The 24,966-nt window shown below is 37.9% G+C and overlaps 1 protein-coding gene across 1 annotated transcript in view; it reads left to right on the forward strand.

Moving 5' to 3' along the window:
* The first annotated feature begins 1,363 nt into the window (after nt 1-1,363).
* Nucleotides 1,364-24,966, forward strand: part of LOC109389930 (signal peptidase complex subunit 2-like) — a 118,927-nt gene continuing 95,324 nt past the window's right edge. Inside the window, 1 exon segment of the mRNA XM_019655897.1 lies at nt 1,364-1,394. Coding sequence (XP_019511442.1) covers nt 1,364-1,394 — 31 coding nt within the window.

Below are 24,966 nucleotides of genomic sequence, written 5' to 3' on the forward strand. Positions count from 1 at the left end.
ACTGACCTTGAGGACTATTTTACATAATCAACCCCTATTTCAGGTTCCCCGTGTCCCTGAGTTGTTCAAGGGCAGGATCACTGAGCCTTTCTTGAACAAGAGAAGGGACTGACAAGACTGATCAAATTTTGTGCTTGACATAGCTTCAGACTGGCTTGGCTAAGGCAGCTAGGCCCTAAACTTTATGTGAACGTCTGCACTGTCACCAAACCTCTAAATCAGGTGCTTAAGCACAAATAAACATTTCCTGCTTCAACCTTTCCCTTATTGCAATATTTGATACAGTTGTTAAGTTGCAAGCCCCCCCCCACTCGGCAGTTTTTAGCATCCTCCATCCTCCTTCTGTAACCACCTATCGCACAGTCACTGCATATAAACGCTTTGCCTGCCCCCTCCTTCTCCAAATTGTTTCTGTCTGTGGCTTTAAATATCTTTCGAGGGCAAAATGTACCTCTCTCCCTATTGCAATAGTCACTCTTAATAAACTCTTTCCTTACTAATTTCCAGACATGCACCTTTTTTTTTTCCTAGACAGGAGTTTGCAGTCACCAGCCTGCCTGTGTCCTGGGAAAACGAGGGCACTTCCAGTCACCTTACATCCCACCCTTGGCCGCGAGGCTCTTCTAGCTACCAGCCATTGGCCTGCCGGCGTTCCGGGGAAAGTGAAGGCTTTTCCTTTCGGCCACCATCCTTCCCACGCTTGTGTACAAGTGCGCCGCGCGAGTGCGCGTGCGCGCGTACTGGGGCCTGGGGTTCATTCCAGCCCCCAACCTGCCCTCGAGGTGTGGAACCTGGCGCCCTATCAGCAACCCCCTGTGCCGCACACCACACCGATGCGCTGGGGTCCTTTCCAGTCCCTGGCCCGCCCTTGAGCTCAGGACGTGGTTGCCCTTTCAGCCACTATTGGAACTTTTCACCTTGACCGATGTGGTAGTGGTGGGGCCTTTCCTACCACTTCTTTGAGCTGGTACCCCCTGAGGCCCTCCCGATCACGTGGCTTGTCTGACCGCTTAAGGTCCCGGAAATCTTCCATCAACCAGCTTGCCTGCACTCCGGCAACTGGGGACTCCTTTGCTGGTTTGCTCTTGTGCTCAGTTCCTGCCAGTTCCGGAGGCAGCGACGACCCATGCCTGGGACCTGATGGCAGAGGTGGAGGCCTCCAGATTCTAAACGCCCCGTGTCCCAAGTGGGGCCTGCCATTTGACTCCTGCAGTGGGCAGAGAAGTTGGAGGGTGCCAGAATGCGCAAAGGCACGAGAAGGTGCGTTCATGGAAGTGAGGTCGGCCTCGTGGAAAGGTGCATATCCTGGGACCCTGCTCAGCCTCTGTGTCCTAAGTGAAGTAGATGCCACCTCGTGCCAACCATGACGAAGCAAGGCCTTGCTAGCTCGATAGGTGAGTGGGGCCCTGGGAGAGGCCAAGGCGGGGGAGGGTAGGCAGCCGGCAGGTGGGCAGTCAGCCTGCTACCAGGCCTGGAGAGTGGGCAAGAGAAAAGATAGAACAACGTGCTGCGTTTGGCCAGCGGGCAGAGCCCAACATTTCGAAAGATGTACGGGTCATTTTAAAAAGGCTTAACACTCTAAAAAGACTTCTCTTAATTTTTTCCTCAATGTTTTAGAAGACAGCTGCAAATTCTTATTTTGCTACATCTAGGCTTCTAGACCTAAGGAGGTTGCTGACATTTGATTAAAAAAAAAAGTTAGAAATCACAGGAGTCTATTAACTGACCTTTTGTTTAAACTAAATCTGCTAAAACAAATGCCTTCTGGTATGACTTTGGGAAATGGAATGTTTAGGCCACCACTGCAGTGGAGACCAGGAACAACACAGGCATTTGTTCAGTGGGGTAGAGGGAGAGCCAAAGGCCTTCAGAAAAAGGGAAAGAGTTCCTATTAGGAAGCTATTTTCAGGTTGTAACGGTTGTTCTGGGTGTGAATTTTACTCCTCTTTTGTTTACATAGTTGCTAAGGTTATGTCCTGTTTTGAAATATCTATTCATTCCAAATGTTCCAAATTTTCTGAGATGCAGAAAGAGTGTTAAAAATAGAAGTAGTAAAAGAGCATATTTTGTCAACACTAATATTCATTTGAAATATTACCTTTGGGGAATGAAATGGCTAAACATCCTCTTTGAGCTGTACTTGGTTTTGCACCGTTGATAGCACGGAATGGACAAATAAATACCAGTGTTGCAACCTCTAGTATCTAGATGTTTAAGCATTGAATGCATTCTTAATTGTATGACTCAAATAGCCCATGTGTAGTACACTTTGTGTTGAAACTCCAAAGGAAGCCTTTCTTCTGTAAAATACTTTTGGAAATTCATTTGAATTTGTTCACCCACCTCTGAGCAGTGTATTTGTCTATACGTGTGTACCAGATTAGTGGTATAGAGGACGACATGATTGAGGGTTAGGATAATCACAATTAGAGTCACATCGTTGGGTTTGTGCAGTTTTGTTTCATGGTACTATGTATAAAGTGTGTAAATAAGTTTTTATCTTAGACAGCTACATTTTTCTAGATATTTAGGAATGACCAATGGACTTAAAGTAGTGGTCGTAAGACTGTTGAATAGCTTTGAAAGTATTGATGGAAAGTATTGCCTTTGGAAATGTCATTCTAAACGGCTTCTGTGAACAGTATACTATCAGGTATTGAGCATGGGATTGAAGGAGGTTGGAAGGGAGAAATGCAAAGGGAAGATATTACTTCTCACAACTTTGTATATACTTGACTATAGTATGTCCTTTTTTGAAATAGCCAGTCTTTCTAATGTTCTGAGATGCACCATGTATGTTAAAAGTAGAGACAGTAAAGTAACACACTTTGTTAATGTGTTTTTTTAAAAAATATTTTATTTATTTTTTAAATTGGGGAACAGTGTGTTCTTTCAGGACCCATCAGCTCCAAGGCGAGTAGTTGTTTCAATCTAGTTGTGGAGGTCACAACTCAGCGGCCCATGTGGGGATCAAACCGGCAACCCTGGTGTTATGAGCACTGTGCTCTAATCAACTGAGCGAACCAGTCGCCCCAAGTTAATGTGTTTTCCTGGGAGGTTAAAATTCATATGAAATCTTGTGTTTGGGGAAGGGAATGGCTAAACCTTCTCTTTGCAGAACCCATTGTACTTATATACTGGATCAGACAAAGAGGGAGGAAAAGACTAATGAATGTGTGCGTACTTTTGGGCATCCTATAGGAATACATTGTAAAACAATTCAATAGAAACACCTTCTATTATGTTAATGAGTAGACCTGATAATGAATTCTCTTACAAGCATTATATGTACTGTACTCCATTCCTTTGTGTCTCATTTTAAATGGAATATTAAAAGAATGCAGTATTTTGTTAACTCTGCCAACATTTTAAAAAGTTAGTTATTGTTTTCCAGTTACAGTTGACATTCAATATTATTTTATATTAGTTTCAGGTGTGCAGCATAGTGGTTAGACATTTGTATAATTTATGCAGTGATCCCCCCCGGATTAGTCTAGTACCCACCTGGCACTATACATAGTTGCTGCAATATTATTGACTATATTCTCTATGCTGTACTTTACATCCCCATGACTATTTTGCAGCTACCAATTTGTACTTGTTAATCCCTTCATCTTTTTCACCCAGCCCCACAAACCTCCTCCCCTCTGGCAACCATCAGTTTGTTCTCTGTATGTATGAGTCTGTTTCTGGTTTGTCTGTTTGTTGATTTTGTTCTTTAGATTCCACATTTAAATGAGATAATATGGTGTTTGTCTTTCTCTGTCTGACTTATTTCACTTAGCATAATACCTTCTAGGTCCATCCATGTTGTCACAACTCTGCCACCATTTTTTATCCAGAGGCTTGTCATTTTTTCATTTAAGCAATTTTTGACCTTGAGAAAAGCAAGATTACATTTCTGTCCTGATTGAGTCAGTCGTATTCTTGGTTATCAAAATAGTCATGGCCTTGTGGCTTTGAACTGGTAAATATCTTTATATGTGAAAATGAGTGATTTATATTATATGATCTCAACCAACCAGAAAAATCTGTGTTCACTTGTGTAAATGTACACACATGCACACACACAGAACTACAAGTTTAAGTAAAACTGTAAACTGCTTGTGATTATGGATGTTTTTTATGTCCTTTGCTTGTTGAGTTTTTAGTTTTCTATAAATTACATATTAACTTCTAAAAGTTGGGGGAAATGTTATTTATTTAAAAATCCAGTAAGTCTTGCTGGTTTTACTTCTTACTTCTAGCATCCTTAACAAGGAGTAGTGGTCCATCTTAATATTCTCCCCCAACTTAATGGCCTGATTTCTCTGACTAAAGGCTTATAGGACTATCTTTGTGGTTTAATCATTACACTAGGATATATACACACACACACACACACACACACACACACACACATATTAGCATTGATATTCCTTATGGATTGTCTTGGTATACAGTGAACACTTTCAGATTGAATACCTGGTTTTTTATTATAGAAAAACTCCCTTGTATGACATTCTTTTTTTTTTAAGATTTTATTGGGGAATTGGGGGGCAGAACAGTGTTGAGGAATGGGGGAAGGGGAACAGACAAGTAGCAAGTTGCTGTACTTTAGTTCTTCAGTCTAGTTGTGGAGGACATCGCTTCACTAGCCCAAATTGTTGGCACCATCATTGCGCTCTTCTCGGGTGAGGCAGTCGCTCACAGGCCATTGGATGGCCGCTCACCATGGCTCCTGGCAGCCCAGCTCCAGGTGGAGCTGTTGTTCACCATCTTAGCTGTAGAGGGCCCAGCGTCACTGGCCTTAATGTGGGTTCTGAACTGGGGCCCTGCTGCTCAGAGCTGGCATCCCAAACCAGCTCCTTACCAACGTGCCACTTGGCCAGCCCTGACATTCTCAAAATACGTGTTTTCTGTTCCATGTACTCTAGTCTTTTCTCAGGCCAGCCACTGTGTTCTCCTTACTCTCTCTGTGGCTTTTATAAATGCTCGTGTCTAGGTCACTGATTAACCTCTTGGTAGCATTGTTTTTGCTCTTTGCTCATGCATTTCAAATTTCTCTGTGTTGTCTCTTCCAGGCCTTGATAATGAAAGTTCTCTTTTCACCTCATTCCAGTTTTATATCATCTTGTAACTCATGACCTCATTTTCGTAGAGGCAGGTGACTTTTTAATTTGCTTGAAATTATGAAGAGTTGTCGAAGCTTTTTTCTTTCTCTTTTTTAAGGAACACTTCTAAGGTGTGCACTACTCTCCTGTCTCTTTTTTGCCTGATTCCTCGTCCCTCCATCCTCTCTCTAAGGCCTCTGCCTTTTCCTTTTCCTCTTCTTTCTGCTTCTTCCTCATTCTTTTTTCTCTTTTGATAATTTGACATAGTTCCCAGTTTGATTTATTTCACCTACTTATCTATGAATCAGAATATGCATCGTATTTCTTTGAGGAATACATGTATGCAGATATTTTTATTTGCTCAATGGGGGAATTCACTCTGGACTTGCTGCTGGCACCAAGATGGTATGACAGGGTTCACTTTGGCTTCTCTCATGCTCTCCCTGGGTACTGTATCAATTTTCCTTATAGACCATGAGCTGAAGGACTGAAAATAGATGGATAGAAAAAAAATGTTGTAGCTTGGTTAAACTTCTAGTGCAGTCTTAGAACTTCTCTTTAAATCATTCCCCACAGTTCTTTCTTTTTCATTGCATTAGGTTCTATGGGGAGACTTTCTGTCTATGTTCTATGAGGAGGCTTCTTCCTGCCTAAGATATACACTTTATATTTGGATATATTAGTAAGTTTTTCTTTTTTCGTTTACTTACGTATGCGCTCCTATATACCTATCTTTCTAAAAGTGGAGCCAAGAATTTCATTGCCAATATAATCCAAGGTATTAAATTATATTCTCTATGCTTGGAATCTAAGTTTTAACCTCCTTCCATGGTTTTAGAGCTTATTACCTACTTTCTCATTTTAACTTCCTTCTATTCTCTTCAGTCGTTTTGCAAGAAAATTTGTTTTGTACTTTCATGTACACCACCCTTTCCTCCAGTTATGTATTTGTCAACAAATGTTACTGTGTGCATTGTAATAAAAGCTACATTTGTAGAATGCTTGCAATATGTCAGACACAGAACTTTGCATAATTCTGTTTTAGGAGACAGCTAACTTTTCACAATTTTCAGAGGAAGAAACAGGCTCAGAGAGCTGGAAAAAATCACCCTACTTGTAGACCTACTAGCTAAGTAAGATTTTAACTCAGGTTTGTTTGGAGCTGGTGGGGTTTTTGCTTGTCTGTGTTTTTGTTTGTTTTGTACGATTGTTTCTGTGATACAGAGATCAAAAGTATAATGTTTGCTTGACTTCAGAGATACAATTAAAGGTCTTTGTATAACATCATCAATGATATCAGTTCATCCATGGTTGGTTGTCATAGGCTTGCTAATACATTTGGATTACACTTGTTCACCATATATGCTCTCTACCTCAAAAGATCGTTACATTTTTAATTAAACTTATTGGGGTGACATTGGTTAATAAAATTATATAGGTTTAAAGTATACAACTATATAATACATCATCTGTATGTGGCATTGTGTGTTGACCACCCAAAATCAAATCTCCTTCCATCACCATATATTTTACCCCTTTTACCTTTTTCTACCTCCCCCCACCCTCCTTTCTCTTTGGTAACCACTATAGTGTTATCTGTATCTACGACTGTTTGTTCGTTTATTGCTTTCAGTTTTGTATCCCACATATGAGTGAAATCATATGGTTCTTGACTTTTTCTGTCTTATTTCGCTTAGCATGATAGTCTCAAGAATCTGTGTTGTCACAAATGGCAGTATTTTATCTTTTCTTGTGACAGAGTATTATTCCATTATATACATGTACCACATCTTCTCTATCCAATCATCTATCAAAGCACACTTCAGTTGTTTCCATGTCTTGGCCACCGTGAGTAATGCTGCAATGAACATAGGGGTGCATGTATCTTTATGAATAAAAGTTTTCAAATTTAGGTTTTTGAAGGCAGGCATATCTCTCTACAGAACCCAGTACAGTGCTCCATGTACAAATTCATCAGATAATAATGTTGCCTCACTGACATGAAAACTCCAGAAGGATTTCTTGAGGTACTGAAGGGAACCGAAATAGGTTTTTATCTTGTATAAATGTTTAAGCCCATCTCTCAAGAGGTATGGATCAAATATATATTGGAGCCCTGCCTAATTCACTTAGTAGCTGTATTAAATAAAGATAGCCACAAAAATACAGGAAAATCATTACCTTCGTGGCTTAATTTTTATGAGTAACTATAGTTTTAATTAATTAAAGAAGTTAAAATATATGTGAAGTAATTATGAAATGCATGATACAAAATATGTAGTTTGGTGTAGAGCCTATTAATTAAGCTCTAATTTCTCCTCTTCCCAGTGGAAAATCCTAAATTAGAAATCTATATATTAGCAGAGACCTGCCTTCATTTCTAGTCCAAATTGTGGAATGGCAGTATGAGCATACTCCTAGGTTCTATCATTTGGGCAATAACAACATATTCCTTATTTAAATGAAAATGTTTAAGGGATATCCTATTGAAATAAAAATATTTTAGTGGCTCTAATATCTGATTCAACAATTTACATTTCTATAGGTAATACTATTTTGAATATTTGCTAAATGTAGTTTTTACTAATTTTTACTTAGTACCATCAAATACAAAATAACATTGTTTTAAATTGTATAAAATTCTCATTTATCTTTTATTGTAATTAAACCAGATCTCTTTATATGTATTATGAGGAAACTAAGTGTTTCCTTGCCCTGTTACAATTTGAAATGCTGGCCACCATTTATGAGTAAAAAAAAAAATAACATCTTGACAAATCTCTCATTAGTTTGCCTATTAAGATAGCTCTGGGTTGATGAATGAGAACAGTAATACATGTAAAAAGCATCCTTGCAGTAAATGTAGATCTGAAAGGAAACACATTGTTAGCAACAGGAGTAACTCTGTGATGTGCAGTTCAACAGAATCATCCTCGGTATGAATGTTATCGGTTTCAGAACTAATAATGGAAAAATGTGGTTTCAAAACCAATGAATGACACATTAAAAATTACGTGCCAACTAATCTTGTTTCCTTTGTAACTTTTTCCATTACGCTCTCCTCTTCTTATCATAGCATTGTCTACCTATTCAATAGCTATGGCATTTAAAAAATGTATCTGATAATATCATTATAATTTTTCCAGTGTGTGTTTACTTAACAATTTTCACTTCTCTATGGATAACTTATTTATAGTATGAAGGGTATAAAAGATGATGTGAAATGGAACGAGTTTAGTCTTCTTTGTGTCTGAGGCCACAAATTATTAAGTACCGATAACCTCCTATCCCCAAATTAGGAGAAGATCATGTATGTAGGATTTGTAAAGGAGGTGTCCAAATACCAGATTGCTCACCAACTTCAGTGTATAAAACAAGTAGAGGTTGCAGGAGCAGGGGTATTAGAAAATTTCATGAGCAATTCATAAGGCATTTTCTTTTCCCCCTAATGGCAGGACTGGGGCTCTAGAGCTTAGATTATCAGAGTGGAGTCCAATAGCAGTGGAGAAACAGGCTGCTTCCGGGTAGACTGAATCAGGGAAAATAAGTTCTCTTTCTCTTCTCCCTCCCTAGAAAACCTCATAGATTTGTGCTTATGACTGTTTCCCACTATTCATGGAATCGGGATGTGAGCCATTTTAGACTACCTTACAGAAAAGGGTAACACCTGAAACAGGGCATTCCATAGGAGCGGATACTTACGTTAACCGTAATGAACCAGAGATTAAGCACTGAATCTCTTCACTGGCCGCCTAAAGTAACAACACATTAAATATAAAGGAATCTTCATGATCCTTCTCACCAAGACATCGGTGGGTCCTCAGAACCCAAAACTGTCTGATTGTACTTGACCAAGTGTTCAAAACTGCCCATGCCTTACCCTCTACTTTGTCTTGACCAAACATTAGTTAGGCTTCTCTGCTTCCCATAGGATTCTGAGCTTGGTTTGCTCCAAAGCCTTAGGAAGCATTAAAAGAGTAGAATGTGCCCCCTTACTAGCTTTTCCTGGGAATCAGCTGACCACAGTGTCAGATTCCTGTCGGATCCCACTGGCTACTTCCCCTTGCTTGTCCTGCATCCCTTTAAAATAATAAGCTTTGTCTCTGCTTGCTCCTCCTTTACACTATGGAAGAAAACCGTTTTCTGTTTGATTTTGAGACAGATTTCTGAGATTGGAGAGTTCTTACAACTGTCTTCCATCCAAGTACTAACCAGGTCCAGCCCTGCTTATCTTCTGAGATCAGACAAGATCTGGTGCGTTCAGGGTGGTATGGCCTTAGACAAGTTCTCACAATTGTAATTGTCTTTCTATTGGGTTGTCGGAAAAGTCATGACATATTTTTTCTGTTTTTCATTGCAAAAATGCGTCATGACTTTTCCGACAACCCAATAATTAAAGTCTCTCTCTATCAATGTCCAGATTTGTTTTCATAGACAAACTTCATGTGCTTGAGTTGTTTGTGTGAGGGACTGGGAGAGGTACGTTTCTTTTGGAAGTAACAGAAATCCAACCAAAAAATACTTGAAACAAAAAGGTAATTTATCGATAACTAAGAGTGTCAGAGGTGCTTTTGACTTCAAATAGGGGTAAATATTCACAAGATCAAATAGCATCAGGATATGATCTTTCTGCATATTTTGGCTCCACTTTCCTCTTTGTTTACTTAAGTAAGCTCTTCCAATATAAAAGCAAAAAATGGCCATCAACACCTTCTTAAAAGGATCCCACAATAAAGACATCCAAAGTGGAACAACAATAATAAAGCCTTTATTGGCTGTGTCGGGGAGGCAAAATAATTTTCTCTCTGCCCTTGTAGTTGCCTGGCTGAGACCCCCCCCCCCGCACAAATAAAAAACATAGATTAACGGAGAAAAACAAACAGAAGTTTAATAATATATACACCTCTTACGATACATGGGAGATCCAGGAAAATTGAGTAACTCTCTGAAATGGCCTAAGCCGCCACTTTAAATACCATCTCCAGCTAAAGAGAAAGCAAGATTTGGAGGGAGGGGCAGATATGGAGGTGAGCAGGAAAAGCACAGTAAACAAGGGTCAGGTTATTATGCAGATTTAAGTCCTGCCTTCTCCACTGATAAGCGTTTGGAGAGATTTAGCTCTCGTTCTCTTCCTGGTACAGAGAAGGAGACACCCTTACGCATGGAGATTTCCCTTATACATGTACATGTCTCTTACAAAAGGGTAACTTTTACTTGGTTTTCTGAGCTTCTCTGCTGGTTTTTTAAAAAAGAATCAGCCTAAAATAATCTTAATGCCAAAGAGGTACATTTTGGGTTGAAAAAGTCTCCCATCAGCTGCTAGCATGAGGGTTAGTCTGTCTTTTGGGCTGTTTCCAGTCTGTGGAGCAGGGGATTTCGCACACCACCAAGGAGTAATTTTCCAGACACCTGCAGGGTGTCCTACAATTCAACTCAATTCTGACACTATTTACCTGGCGATAGCGTCATATCCCACAGGTTAAGGGTTTTGTCCTACAAGACTGCACCCACCCCTGGTTATCTGACCGACCAGCTATAAATCAGTTTCCTCAGGTTCAATTAATTTGCTGGAGCAGCTCACAGAACTCAGAGAAACATCTTACTAGATCACTGGTTTATCATAAACGGATATAATTTAGGAACAGACAGATAAAAGAGACACATACGGCAAAGTGTGGGAAAAGGGCACAGAGCTTTCATGCCCTCTCCAGTGCATCACTCTCCCCATATCTCCATGTGTTCATCAGCCTGGAAGCTCTGCAAGCCCCCTCTCCTAACCCTGTCCTTTTGAGGTTTTGGTTTTTGTTAAATTGGGGAATTGGGGGAGGGGAACAGTGTTGGGGAATTGGGGACAGAGACCAGCCAAGTTGTTGTTCTTCAAACTTTGTTGTGGAGGGCGCCAGTCACCATCGGGCCGCCCATCAGCAGCTCGTGGCCTCTAAGCTCAAGGTGCTGTGTTCAATTTTAGTTGCGGGCGGGCGTAGCCCACCATCAAACAGGCAGTCTTGTTAGGAGCATGTGGTCTCACCAGCTGAGCCATCCTGCCACCTGTTGGCAGCTCGCAGCAGCTCAGCTCAGGTGCAGCATCACTGGCCCATGTGGGAATCAAACTGGCGGCCCTGTTGCTCAGAGCTTGTACAATTAAGCTAACTCTTAACCAACTGAGCCACTCGGCCAGCCTGATCCTTTTGAGTTTTTTATGGAGGCTTCATTACATAAGCACGATTGATGAAATCATTGGCCATGGCAATTGAACTTCATCTCCAACCCCACTCCTAACCCTGGAGGAAAGTTCTAACCCTCTAATCATATGGTTGGTTCTCCTGGCAACCAGCTACATCTTTAGGTTACCTAAGGGATTTCCAAAAGTCACCTCATTAATATAACAAGAGAAACTTTCCATGTTGTCACAAATGGCACTATTTCAGCTTTTGTTATGGCAGAATCATATTCCATCGTGTATATGTACCACATCTTTATCCAATCATCTATCGAAGGACACTTTGGTTGTTTCCATGTCTTGGCCACTGTAAATAAGGCAGCAATGAACATTGGAGCACATGGATGGATCTTGAGATTATTATGCCAAGCGAACAAAATAAGTCAGACTGAAAAAGTCGAGAACCATATGATTTCACTGATATGTGGGATATAAAATTGAAAGCAACAAAGGAACAAGACAGACAAAGAAACAAAAACTCATAGACACAGACAACAGTTTCGTGGTTACCAGAGGGTAAGGGGGGAGGAGATGGTAGATGAGAGTAAAGGGGGTCAAATATATGGTGATGGAAGGAGAACTGACTCTGGGTGGTGAACACACAATGTGATATTTAGATGACGTATTACAGAATTGTACACCTGCAACCTATGTAACTTTGCTAACCATTGTCACCCCAATAAACTGTAATTAAAAAAAACCCACAAAGAAACCTTTATTGCTTTTATCATAGGAAATTCCAAAGGTTTTAGGAAGTGTGAGCCAGGACCTGTGAACAAAATCTAAATATATATTTCTTATAAATCACAATATCACAGTCCAAAATGAGATTATTGTACTTTCTGACAGCTGAAGCTTTTATGTGTTACAGGCACTCAAGTGTTTAAGGAAAAAGGAATAGGAAAACAAAAAATGTGACATATGAGGCAAAGCAAGTGTATAGTTGTCAGATTTCAATGTTCTATGGATAAGCAATTCTGAGAACGTACTTACTCCAGTTGAAATTTAGCAAGGAACATGGACAGTTTAAGAAAGCATAATTTCCTGTTCAGCAGGAAGACCATTTGTTTTAGGCTAGGGGCTTGCAACTATTGGCGTAGACGTAGCAAAAACATCTTAACTCTTTATAACCTTTAAGCCTAAATGGTTTTTTAAAAAATCAGGTGTACAAAACAATGTAATAGACAGTTACACCCCTCACAAAGTGAAAACCCTCCTCCCCTCACAAAGTGAAAACCCCCCTCCCCCAATCTACTATCCCTCTGACATCATATGTAGCTGTTACAGTTCCACTGACTCTATTCCCTATGCTGAACTCCACATCCTGTGACTGTGTGTGCGTGTGTGTGTGTGTGTGTGTGTGTGTGTGTGTGTATAATTATAGTTGACATTCAATATTATTCAGCTTCAGCTTCAGGTGCACAGCGCAGTGGTCAGGCATCTACACTGTCCATGAAGTGTTCTCCCTAATAAGACAAGTCCCCATTGGATACCCTACCAAATCTTTACAACATTATTGATTATATTCCCCAAACTGTCTTTTGTATATCTGAGGCAATCTTGTGGTTACCGATTGTGCTTTCTAATCCCCTCACCTTCTCCCTCATCCCCACCCCCTTCCCATCTAGCAACCATCAGTTTTTTCTCTATATCTCTGAGACTGTTTCTGATTAATTTGTTCATCTATTCTTCAGATTCCACATATAAGTGAGATCAATATGGCATTTGTCTTTCTCTGTCTGACTTATTTCACTTAGCATAAATGGCTTTATTAAAACAGCACACCTCTTTCCAGGTAGCGTCAGCAAAAGTCCTGTGGGTATGCCTGCTATTGGTGCACTTTGGGTTAAGTGCTCATCTCTGAAATATTCATTGTGGACTAAGAGATAAAGAATGTGCCTCTCCTTAGAATAGCGACAGAGTCAACCTCACCTGAATCACATAGTCTGAGAGTAGGGAAAGGGGTCATCCTTCATTATCAACCTAGATGTCCACTGAGGAAGAATAAAGCATCCCTGACAGCTGTAACCTGGCAGCTGGCCATGGTCTCCTCTTGCTGAATATGAACAAAAATGAACAGAATACCAACATCAGATGAGGTCACTCTGTGTCCATGGTGGAATGAGACAAAAACATGGCCACTCCATACTCATGTCTGAGCTCAAGACAAAAACAAGAACACTGTGAAAAACCACAAACCTGTCCGAACTTGCTCCTCTCCCAGCTCACAAGATGGCTGCTGCTTCCTTATCAATTAGAACCATACTTCATTTCTTACGTCTCCTGGGTAAAAATTATTAAGATATCCAGTCCCCAAATTGCCTCTGCTTTCTGACAGCACCCAATCCAGACCAAACGGCCACTTCCCTGAAAATTCACCCAAAGCACCACAAACCTAGATCCTGAAATAAGCCCCTCCTAACAGCTTCTTATTGACATGTCACCACGATGCGCAGGCTTCATTGCTGCAGTAAGTAATGAGCCCAGGTATCTTTGCCGGTGGGCTTTGGCTGGTAAGCAGCAACACCACTAAACCTCTGCTTAGGGAATCTTGGCTTTTTTTCCAGTGGCCACTGCTTTTGTGCATGGAAAACACCGAGAAGCATATATGTATGCTGAGTAAGAATGAGAAGCCCTGGGGGGACAGAACACGGATGGTTTCACATTCATGGCACCATGGAGATGCTACTGGTATTCAGCTTCAGTTGGTATTTTCTTTACCATCTAATGGTGTCATTTCCAGAGCGATCCAGTGTTCTCATTGAGACGGGGCCGGAAATGATGAGCTCCGTCAGAATAAGAGAAAGAGCGAGGAAGCAAAATTACAATAGTTTTCAAAGCTTTTGGAAATTCATTTTCAAAAACTACAGTGATTGATTTGCATTTTCAAAGGCCCTGGTAGATAAAGAAATACACAAGTAGTTTTCCTTTAAAACCTTAATGTTTCATTTACCAAATTATCTTCCCCTTGTCAGAAGGTAGCTCTACCTAGAGGCATGCACTGTGATCCTGCTGTTTCTCTATATTCAAGGCATTCCATCGGCTGGACAGCACTGCATACCCATGACATTTCCTTTCGTCTCTCCTTGCAACGCTTCCTTCAAGGTTCTCTGCTAAGGAGAGATGCAAATTTGAGCAAAAAGGTTAATGACTGTTGACAGTTAAATGTGGTTTCTTTTCAGGGGTAAAATGCTATTACAGAAAATAACTCCTGGCCTCTGTTGCAGATGGTCCGAGTTTTAATTCTTGTAGTTTTTGCATGCAGGCTTCCCTGGAAAGCCATTTATTCTCTCTGAATGACAGTATCTATCTGAAATAGTAATTTTGGTTCATTTTTGTACTTCCTTTGTAGGCCCACGGATAACCACTGGGTTCACAACTATGCCCTTGAATTTAAGAATCTCCCGGTTCTTTTGTTCCTACCTCACAAAATTGTTATGAAACTCAAATTAGACACTATTTATATTAAAGCATGTGGACAATTATGTGTTATCATTAGGATGGTAACATGTGAAGCAGTTCCTTCATTATGTTCAACCATAAGAAAAGGTAAGAGTGGGTGTTTCAGGGAAAGAAATTGGCTAATGATAGAGAAATCTTTGATCAGAGATAACTTGCTTGCTGGTGTGAATTACAAAGAAATTACTGACCAAACTGAAGGATTGTTTTCTTCATAGTTTCATTCATTGACATGTAAACCAAAAAGCTACTCTTTCCTTTCTGTCCATATTCAAGTGCCTTATTCTTTCCTTTTAGCCTGCAACACCAATATGCTGTAGCGTGGGACAGACAAAATAAAAATAAAACAATCCCATACTAGTATTCTGTGCTCCATAACAAATTGTCACCAGTTTAACAGCTTAAAACAGCATGCACGTATTATCTCACAGTTTCAGTGGGTCAGGAGTCCAGGTCTGGTTTAACTGGGTATTCCGTTCAGGGTCTCAGGAGACTTCAGTCTTGGTGTTGACTAGGCTGTGTTGTCATCTGGAGGTCTGATTGCGGAAGACTCTGCTGCCAAGCTTACTCAGGTTGTTGGCAGAATTCATTTCCTTGAACTTGCATGACTGAGGGTCCTGGCGTTTTTCTGGCTATTAATTGGAAACCACCCTCAGGTCCCAGAGGCTACCCACAGTTCCTTGCCACATGGGCGTCTCCAAAATGGCCACTTACTTCATCAAGCCACTCAGGGAGGGCCCAGTCTGTTTCTAAAGGACATTCATTCACTGGATCAAATCAGGCCCACTCTAGATATCCTCCCTTTTGATTCATTCAGGATGGACTGATTTGGGATCTTAATTACATCTGCAAAGTCCCTTTACCTTTGCCATATTCTGTGGCTAGAAGCCAGTCCCAGGTCCTGTCTACACTCAAGGGCTGGTTACTATATAGGGCATGAAATGCAAAAGGGTAGGAATCATGGGGCTACGACAGGTATTTTTTGAAACCCTTAAAGGGAATCAAAAAAATTCTTTTTTTAAAATCTAAATTTAATATTTTTTAAATCAAATGCAGTATATCATTTCCTTAACTTCTCTGTCACAGTTTCCTGTGTTTTGTAAGCTGCTTTCGGAGATAGAGCTGTATCCCTCCAGAGAAGACAGGCACTGCATACATGCAGTGAATGGAGAGAATCTGAGGGTCAGATTGATGATACTACCAATAATATTATAATACTGAACAATTCACTATGTGCCATGGATGTTCTAAGGATTCTACATAATGATTTCATTTAATCCTCACAATAACCCTGTGATGTAGGTACTATTATAATAATACATAAAGGAAAGTGTGATCATTTGGAAGATCTACATAGGAATGCCTAGTACAATCTGTGCCCTAAGTGCTTATGTGGTGTGTGTAGTTGCTGAATCCACGTCTGTTGAACTAATACCCTGAAATATGTATGATTAACATGTAGAGTCTACAATACTTATGTAGTCATTAAACCAAAGGCTCTTGGCAAGTTGTAAACAACAAACAGTAAGCTGGTTGTTAAAAGTTCTGGGTTTCAGGATATATCAAATATTTTAATTTAGCCCCCAAAGTTTCTTATTTTCATGCCAAAATCTTTTATCTTCAGTTTGTATTATGAAATATTTCATGTGGAAAAACTTTAGAATAATAAGCACCAGCTTTGTCAACCTTAATATCTTACTCTGTTTGCCTTGGATTTTAAGGAAATTAGGCTTTTCAGATACACTTTAAGTCTCCTGTGTGCCTCTTCACTTTTCCATTCCCCATAGTTTTACAATTTTGCTTCATGTGCAGGTATTCATAAACAGTATCTTGTATTACTATACATTTTTTTTTCAAGCTGAGCCATCCTGCTACCTATTGGCAGCTCAGCAGCAGCTCAGCTCAGGCCAGGCATCGAACTGCTGTTCGTTAGAGTTCGCACTCTTGAGCGAGCACTTAACCAACTGAGCCACTTGGCTGGCCCTATACATATTTTTAAACTCTATAATGATATCAAACTATTATTACCTATTCTTTCTTAACTTGCATTTTTGATTCTGTGTCTTTTATGAGCACTGTCAAGGTTGATGCATATAACAGGTATATAGCACTATTTATTCATAGAGCACTGTTCATTCATTTTAACTGCTGAACAGTATTCTGCTGTATGAAAATGTACACTTGAAACCTACATAACTTTAGTAACCATTGTCACCCCAGTAAACTGTAATAAAAAATACATAATAATAATTTTTAAAAATAACTCTGGGTTTCTAAACTTGACCCTGCTTTTTCACTTGTTAAGAACTTGAGGTAATCACCTCAACTCCCTAGATCTCCCAAATCTTCCCTTTACAGAAAGGATTTGAAACTAGATCATCTGTAAGAGTTTATCTGTATTTAAGTAAAGGACATTCAGAATGCATGGGGCATTTTTCACACTGGGTCCACCTAATAACACGAACACATTTCTAAACACATTAACCACATATATTTATAGTAGAGATAATGCTAGGTGAGTGGAGTTCATATTTAGTCAAGGGTTTTGCGACAAGTCACACTTAGGTTTGCATTCCAGCCCTAAAACTTACCAGCTCAAGTGACTTTGCCTCTTTTGAGCATTAGTCTCCTCCCTGGTGAAACTGAAAAAAGCATTGCCTTGCCCACCTGTTTTGGGAATCAATTAAAATAACTTGCCATGACATTGGTCACTTTGTCTTTTCATTTGGAGAAAAAAAATGAAATAAAAAAGAACAATCTATTTATAAACAAGTCCAAATGAATTTTATCATTTTCTTTTCATATCACAATTCAAACTTTGAAAATTCAAACATCTTACATTTTTCTTTGGATGTTTATAAACATATAATACCCCACAATAGAGGGTATGTGTGTGTGTGTGAAACTATTGTGTGAATAAAGAAGTTCTCTTGTTAGTTGAATGAATCTTATAAGTTGGGAGACTTGAATATAAAATGCCTCCTTTGGTGGTTATAAAGGAAAGTCATGTGTACATTTCTGAATGTTCCATTACATACACTTTAATTGCAGTGGTATTTTAATTGCACAGTGATTGCAGTTTTATAAGCAAAACTTATAAAAATAGTCTATGCTATACTATATTGAATGAAGCAGTTTAGCATTTAAGAAGATGATATAAATAAGAGTTGTAAACTACATGAAGCTCTTTGTATAAGGTGATTGCTCCTTAATTCCACCTCCACTGCCCATAGGCTGAAAACAGATGGAAAATGAACACTTGTAATTGACTAGCACGGGAGATTTTAACACTTACTTGCAGTGTTGAGGGAAATCAGTTTCAGTGTATGTTTTGAACTAAGCTAAAATCTCTGCCTAGAGCATTCCTATTAAGTGGCCATCTTATCAAACTTGCATTTATATGTTTCATTCTAATTTCTTTGTGGGATACCCTTGCTCATATAATCAGAAATAAATGTGGCTATGTTATGCTTTTAAGATCAAGTATGGACACTTTGATCATTCCTTTGTGGCTATTCCAGGAATTAGGCGAACACATGGTTGAAAAATTACCTTTTCAGAAGTCCTATGCCCACAATATCTGCTTTGTACTTTCTCATACTCTTTTTATTACTTTCTTTTCCATTTCTTGTCCAGCAATATTTGAATAAACTAGTATCATCACCATGAAGTACATGCTGATTCAGACAGATTTGTTTTAAAGAAATTACAAAGACTGAGGATCACAGCAGCTGTTTTTCATCTAAGTTTCCCCTACACAAGGCCGTATTTTGAATTAGTGACTGACATATGAAACTCTAGCCATCAGACTCTGTCAGGATTGAACCACCTTTACTGAAAGATACAATAAATAGTTTTTGGAATTATTTTGCTTCTGAATGAACAGACTCAACTAATTCTGTCTTAAATGTCCTACTTGGCACATATATTAGGAATAGTTTTGCTCTGAACTTAAAAGCACTATTTTTACATGTTTATAATTTGAGTTTTCTCCTGTCTGGAACTGAAAATTGACAAAATCTAGAACAAACAAATATGTTTCTATCAGTTTCCTAACCTATGCAATAAGGAGATTGGGAACTAATTGGCTTTTAAGGCGTTGTCTGACTCATGTTCTATGGTTTTAGCTTTCTAGGCTCCCATAATTCTTGATCAGATAATTGAAAAAAAATTGGTATCTTTTATTTCTTTTTTACTTTTACTCATATCCCAATTCATGTGTAATATTTTATCATTTAATGAGATTGGTAGTAGATGCATAAAATGGGGTCACCTCCTTCCCTGAAAACAATTGAGGACAAACAACATGGAAAAACAAGGAAATAAAAACTCAAGCTTGGTGAAATAACAACAACAAAACAAACAAACAAACAAAAACAACCAAATTGTCAAATCCCAATGAATTACAGTAAAATTTGGACCAAATCAAGATAGCAGGTTCAAAGAAATTATATACCTTTTCAGTTCCCAGGCATCTGTCTCATGGAGGTGTTCATAAGTTGATGGCTTACTGAACTGGCCAGCTACCCATTGAACCATAAGCCCATTTACCATGGACAGGCTAGAGAAGGTGGCAAAGCTCATGTGATGAGAAGTTCAGGGAAAAGTGATGATCAAAGAATTAGATAGACATACCATCGATGGAGGAAGCAAATTTTAATTGTGGCTGAGCATAGACGACTAGCAGGTGAGGGTAAAGAGCCATGGTTGCTAACCTTGGTTAGCTGGAGAGGAGTGGAAGCTAAATCACCATCTAAAGAATCATCGAAGTGCTGGATTCAGCATCAGGTCTTCTACCAGCTGATAGATGGAAAATACTCTCAGTGTTGAATGTCAGGGAGAAAGAGTATTAATTCTGATTATCTAAATCTAAGATACTTACTTCCTCAACTCTTCCTCTGGGTCTTTCTCCCTCACAGTATTTAATGAAAGTTTGCCTGTAGAACATATGTTCGATTGGCACTCAGCCACATTTTAGTTTGTTCTTGTACTTCAAAGTCTGGAAAGCGAAAAACTCTTTTCTTTTTTTTTCTAGCTAAGGACCTGGAATTTATGTAGACTCTATAAGTTAGATGCAATTGTATGAATTTTGGAGTGAAGAAGTGTTGTTTCTGTTTTTTTTTCTGCTGTCAAGCAAGGCTTTGTTCTCCCCTATTCCCTGCACAACACACACCACTCTGTTAGTTGCTAGCATCCAAGGTGTCAAGAGGCAGAACGTGAGATATCTGTTTTGTGTTAGTGTGGATTTATAAATAATGGCATGGCTCTAGAGCCAAGAATTGGAGCCACTTAATATCTACTGGATTGAAGCCATGACGCTGTGTTCTTGAAGTCAACAGTTTCAATGACATCTTTCTGATTAGCTACCGTCTTGATAATAGAAGAGGTAGCCATTCCACTGGTGGGTCTGTCCTGTGTTGTTCATTATGGAATAATGTCTGTCAGTTCATTCCTTAAACAGTTCCAGTTTGTTTTCAGTCTATTCTTAAAATAACTAGAGACATTTGTGTTCTGTATAACTGGAATCTGCTTGAAACTTTGACCCGAAAGACATCTACCTATTCAAAGATGAATTATAATTATTACATAGCCAGTATAGGACATGTGTCAAAGTAATGCAAATGAACAAGAGAGTCAAACATTAAAAATAAAAGACAAAAACAATTTTAGAAAAAAGTTACGCGCAATAAGAATACATTTAAAATTTTTTCTACATTCAATTAAGGATATTAAATAAAATATGCTTTCTCCAAAACAAGGCTAAAGAGATGTGATATAAGATTTCAAAGAAGGCAAATGAGAATAAAAGAGAAACAAACTAGCAGAATGCAGAAAATAAAAGGAAGAAAGGTTATTAAAAGAAAGTCATATTTGAATCAGCAAAAATAGAAAGAAAAAAGAATGAAATAATACTGAGCGTCTTTAACTGACATCTATCAATTCGTGTCATTCAAGTAAATACAAATTTGAATGGCCCTAATAAGATATATATCAAAATTTATACCCTAACATCAGAGGATGCATCTTCATTTGAAATGCCCACATGACAATTTTACAAAAATCAGCTGTATATTTGGTCACACACATCAATAAGAATCACTAATGGTTGTCTAAATGTTAAAAAAATAAGCACACTATATTCTCTTTTCATAATGTAATGAGACAACAAATTAATAAAAATAGGGAAAAACACTATAACTTAGGAAATAAACACACACATGTGTAACTTTTAAACACTTGTAACTGTGTAAATAAGGACCTGAAAATAAGTCATAAATATCTAACAAATAATCATAAGCAAATACTATATATCAGTACCAGTAGGATATGGCTAAAGCAATATTCAGTGTTCTAATAACTTAAAATATTTTAAATTTTTAAAAATGTGGCAGATATTGTTAGTTTCTTAACCAACAGCTCTCTACCCCCTAATTACTTGCTGGCAGAAATAGCTTTCCACACTTTAGGCTTAAAATAGGAAATGCTTTGTTGGATATAGTTGAATTTTCATGTGGAGCTGGGAACTGTTGTAGCTACCTGTAAAACTTGAATGGTGATAACTCTGATATGGTGGCAATGGTAGAATAGAAAGATGCAAAATCCAGGGCGTCCCTTGAAGATATCATTGAGCTCCGAAACTAGCTGTGGAATCACTCTGCCTGCAGACTGCTTGTTATGTGAGACAATAAATGTCCTTATTGTTTAAACCACATCTATGAAGGTATTCTCTTTCAACAGAAATGGATACTACAAGCAAGAATGAAAATAAATGAATTAAGCACCCAATTTAAAAGTTAGCGAATAATAAAATTAATATAAGGAAAGGAAATGGAGGGAACAGTAAAAAACAAACAAACAAGGCAACATAAATTGATGGTTAGTAAACCTTAAAAAAAAAAGATTAAAAAAAACTGAAAAATTGGTTATTTGAGGGAGAATGTAGCAAATGATACTATAATCAACTAATTTAATTAAAAACAAAAAAGCACAACTACATACATTTTGAAATGAAAATGGGGGAAATAACAGTTGAGAAAAAAATAAGAGAATGTCTTCCTCAAATTTTGCAAAGAGGCAGAAAGCGTAGCCTAATTGCATATTTTAGGATAATATTAATTATGATAATCTTTATCTCAGAAATAGACAATTTAAATATTCCAATTCCACTGAGTAAATTGAGAATACTTTTAAAGAATTACCCTAAAAAAGGTACCAAGCCTTAATAGTTTCACAGAAAATTATGAGCAAAACTTCAGAGTATAAACCTAATGGTTTTAAACTGTAGAAAGAAGGGACAGTTCCACATTCTTTTTTCCAAACTAACATAATTTATATTCCTATTATTGCTTACTCTTGCCTAATTCCATTGGCTAGTACCACTGTAATACTGAAAAATAATTAACATATTTGCTAGTATATTTCATGATGTTGATTAGTGAAAGGAGGAAATATATATGTAATTCTTTCTGTAGGTGTACAAATGGCTTTGATAAAATCCAAAACCAGTCCCAATTTGGGAAATGGTAAGATACTTTTATACAGTAGGAACATAGGGAATTTTTAATGTGAATATAAAAAGCTACACTTAACGATTATTTGTGAAATACTACATGAAATTCCATTTAATTTAGGAACATAAAAAGTCTTTTTTATTATCATCACCATTACTTTGCACTGTTATTGTAGCATTAGCCAATGGAATTAAGTAAGCAGAACACATAAGAGATACAGAAACTAACAAGGAGTAGGAAATGTGTTATTATTTGGTAATGTTCATATGCCTGAAGACAAAACAAAGTCAACTTAATGACTGTTAGAATAAGAATTATAAAATGGTTATAAAATTAAAGAAGGCAGGAGTCAGTAAATTTTTTCTCTAAAGGACCAGATAGTAAATATTTTTGGCTTTCTGGGCCATATCATGCATTTCAACACTCAACTTTGCTTTTTAGTATGCAAGTACCCATACATAGTATGTGAACAAATGGGCATGGGTGTTTTCTGATAAAACTTGAATTACAAAAACAGGCAGAGGGCTGGATATGGCCTGAGGGCCTTAGTTTGCTGACCTTGAATTATTGTATAACAATTAAAATTTTTCTTAGATTTGTATAGCATCCAGTTAGAATATGTAATGAAATAAAGCAATCTCACTTATAATAAGAAAAAATGAGTAAAATGCAGTTAAGAAATGTGAAAGATTTATATGAAAAAACTTTACAACTCAATTGAAGTAAAACTATTAGAAGCCTAAGATTGCCCTTAGCTTTGAAGACTAACTCATATAAATATATCATTTCTCTCCAGGTTAATCTAGAAATTTGATATGGTCCTATAAATAATCAACATAATTATTTGCAGTATAGTGAACTTTATATAAAAAATGCTGAATAGATTGTAGATGTTAAATTATACTAGTATTAATAAATGAAAGGACAGGCTGATCAATGAAGCAAAATAGTGAGTCCAGAGAGATTTCCAAAATAGGAAAACTTGGCATGTATTAAATGCAGCATTTCAGATCAAGTAAATAATCCAAACAACATTTGAAAGCAACTAGATTGAAAACAAAAGACATTTTAAAAATACCTATTTTGTAATTTTACCTTGAGCAAAAACTTAAGGAAACAGAAAACCTAGCAGCTCTAATACAATTGACAAATCTGATTAAACAAACAAAACAGCCCTGATGATGATGATGGTGACAATGGTGATGATGATAGTGATAGCTAATAGTTGCAAAGCACTTAATATATGCTAGGCATTTTTCTAAACATTTAAGTGAGTTAGCGCCTTAATCCTTCTGAAGACTCTGCCTTACTAACTAACCCTACCCCCGTTTTACAGCTAGCGATCTGGCACGAAGAGGTTAGTAAATAGTGGAAGGATTACCTTTCTTTAAAGCAAAGTAGAGCAAGCACAATATCAAAATACAAATAAAACATGCAAAAAGCATTATTGAGATCTATGGTAAAGAGCTTATTTCATTAACATACAATGGGTTCTTTCACATTAATAATAAAGAATCCACAACACAATAGCAAACGGGCAAATGGAATAACATGCAATTTACAGAGAAAATAATATGCAACATATAAACAGGTACTTTAGAAGACTCAAATCCGAAATCAAAAATGCAGAATAAAAATTTAAGGCACAGGCTTTTGTTTATATTGACACAGGTCTGAAAATTTATAGTTCATTATAGATATTCTGTTGGAAAAGAAAAGCGAAAGATGGAAACAATCATTTCCAGTCCAATTTGGCAATATCACATTATTTTAAATGCACATATTTTTAATCTATTTCATTTATGTATCCTGTATATACATTTATAAACATTATTGAAACATGTAAAAATATGTCAAATGTTTGTCATTTCAGCATTATTCATTAATCGCAAAATCCTGGACCAGACCTAAACGTTTTGTAGTCATAGTCTGCTTTAAAGAATTTTGATAGCTGCAATTGTAATATTAGGTATTAAAACAAATGAGAATCCTGTCCTTGTATGCTGACATTAAAGCATATAAAGGATAGTCTATGAAAATATAAAACAAACTATATACACATGGCCATACAAAGAGTGTGTATAATGCTCATTTAAATAAAATATTTTGAAAAAAAATACAGTTATGTGCCCAGGATATTTCTGAATGGTTCACAAGAAACTTATCAGTGGCCTTGTTCGGTCCAGATAATCAATAAAGAGGCTGGATGTCAAATTAAAGTTTAAAGTTCCGAAGATTTTATTAAGCTGAGCTCAGCGACCGCCCCTCCGACTAAGGAGAAAACGGTCCCGAGGTCTCAGTGGGTAGGGTTTTTATAACGTGGGGGTTAAACGTAAATTACAGAAGCCAAAAAGAATGTGTAGTTATTTTAGTTAAAACCGCATCCCGCTGTTGCAGTAGTGTTGTTATGTCCAGGTGTCTTAACAGTACATACTGACCAGGTTGATAAAGTTAGTTTGCTTCAAGGCCTCCTGAAATGTTAACGTGAGGGAGAGGAAGGGGGAACTTCAAGGCCTGAGGAATGTTGTTCTTTAACCTTTTATTCCCCAGCAGAAGCAAAGCAGGTGTACAGATGCAAAAAGAGCTGTTAGAGGGCCGGCCGAGTGGCTCAGTTGGTTAAGAGCTTGCTCAAGAGTTTGAGCTCTGAGCAACGGCGGTCCGAGTCCAGCCCGAGCTGAGCAGC

The sequence above is a fragment of the Hipposideros armiger genome, unplaced genomic scaffold (assembly GCF_001890085.2).
Source record: "Hipposideros armiger isolate ML-2016 unplaced genomic scaffold, ASM189008v1 scaffold_250, whole genome shotgun sequence".
Lineage (NCBI taxonomy): Eukaryota > Metazoa > Chordata > Mammalia > Chiroptera > Hipposideridae > Hipposideros > Hipposideros armiger.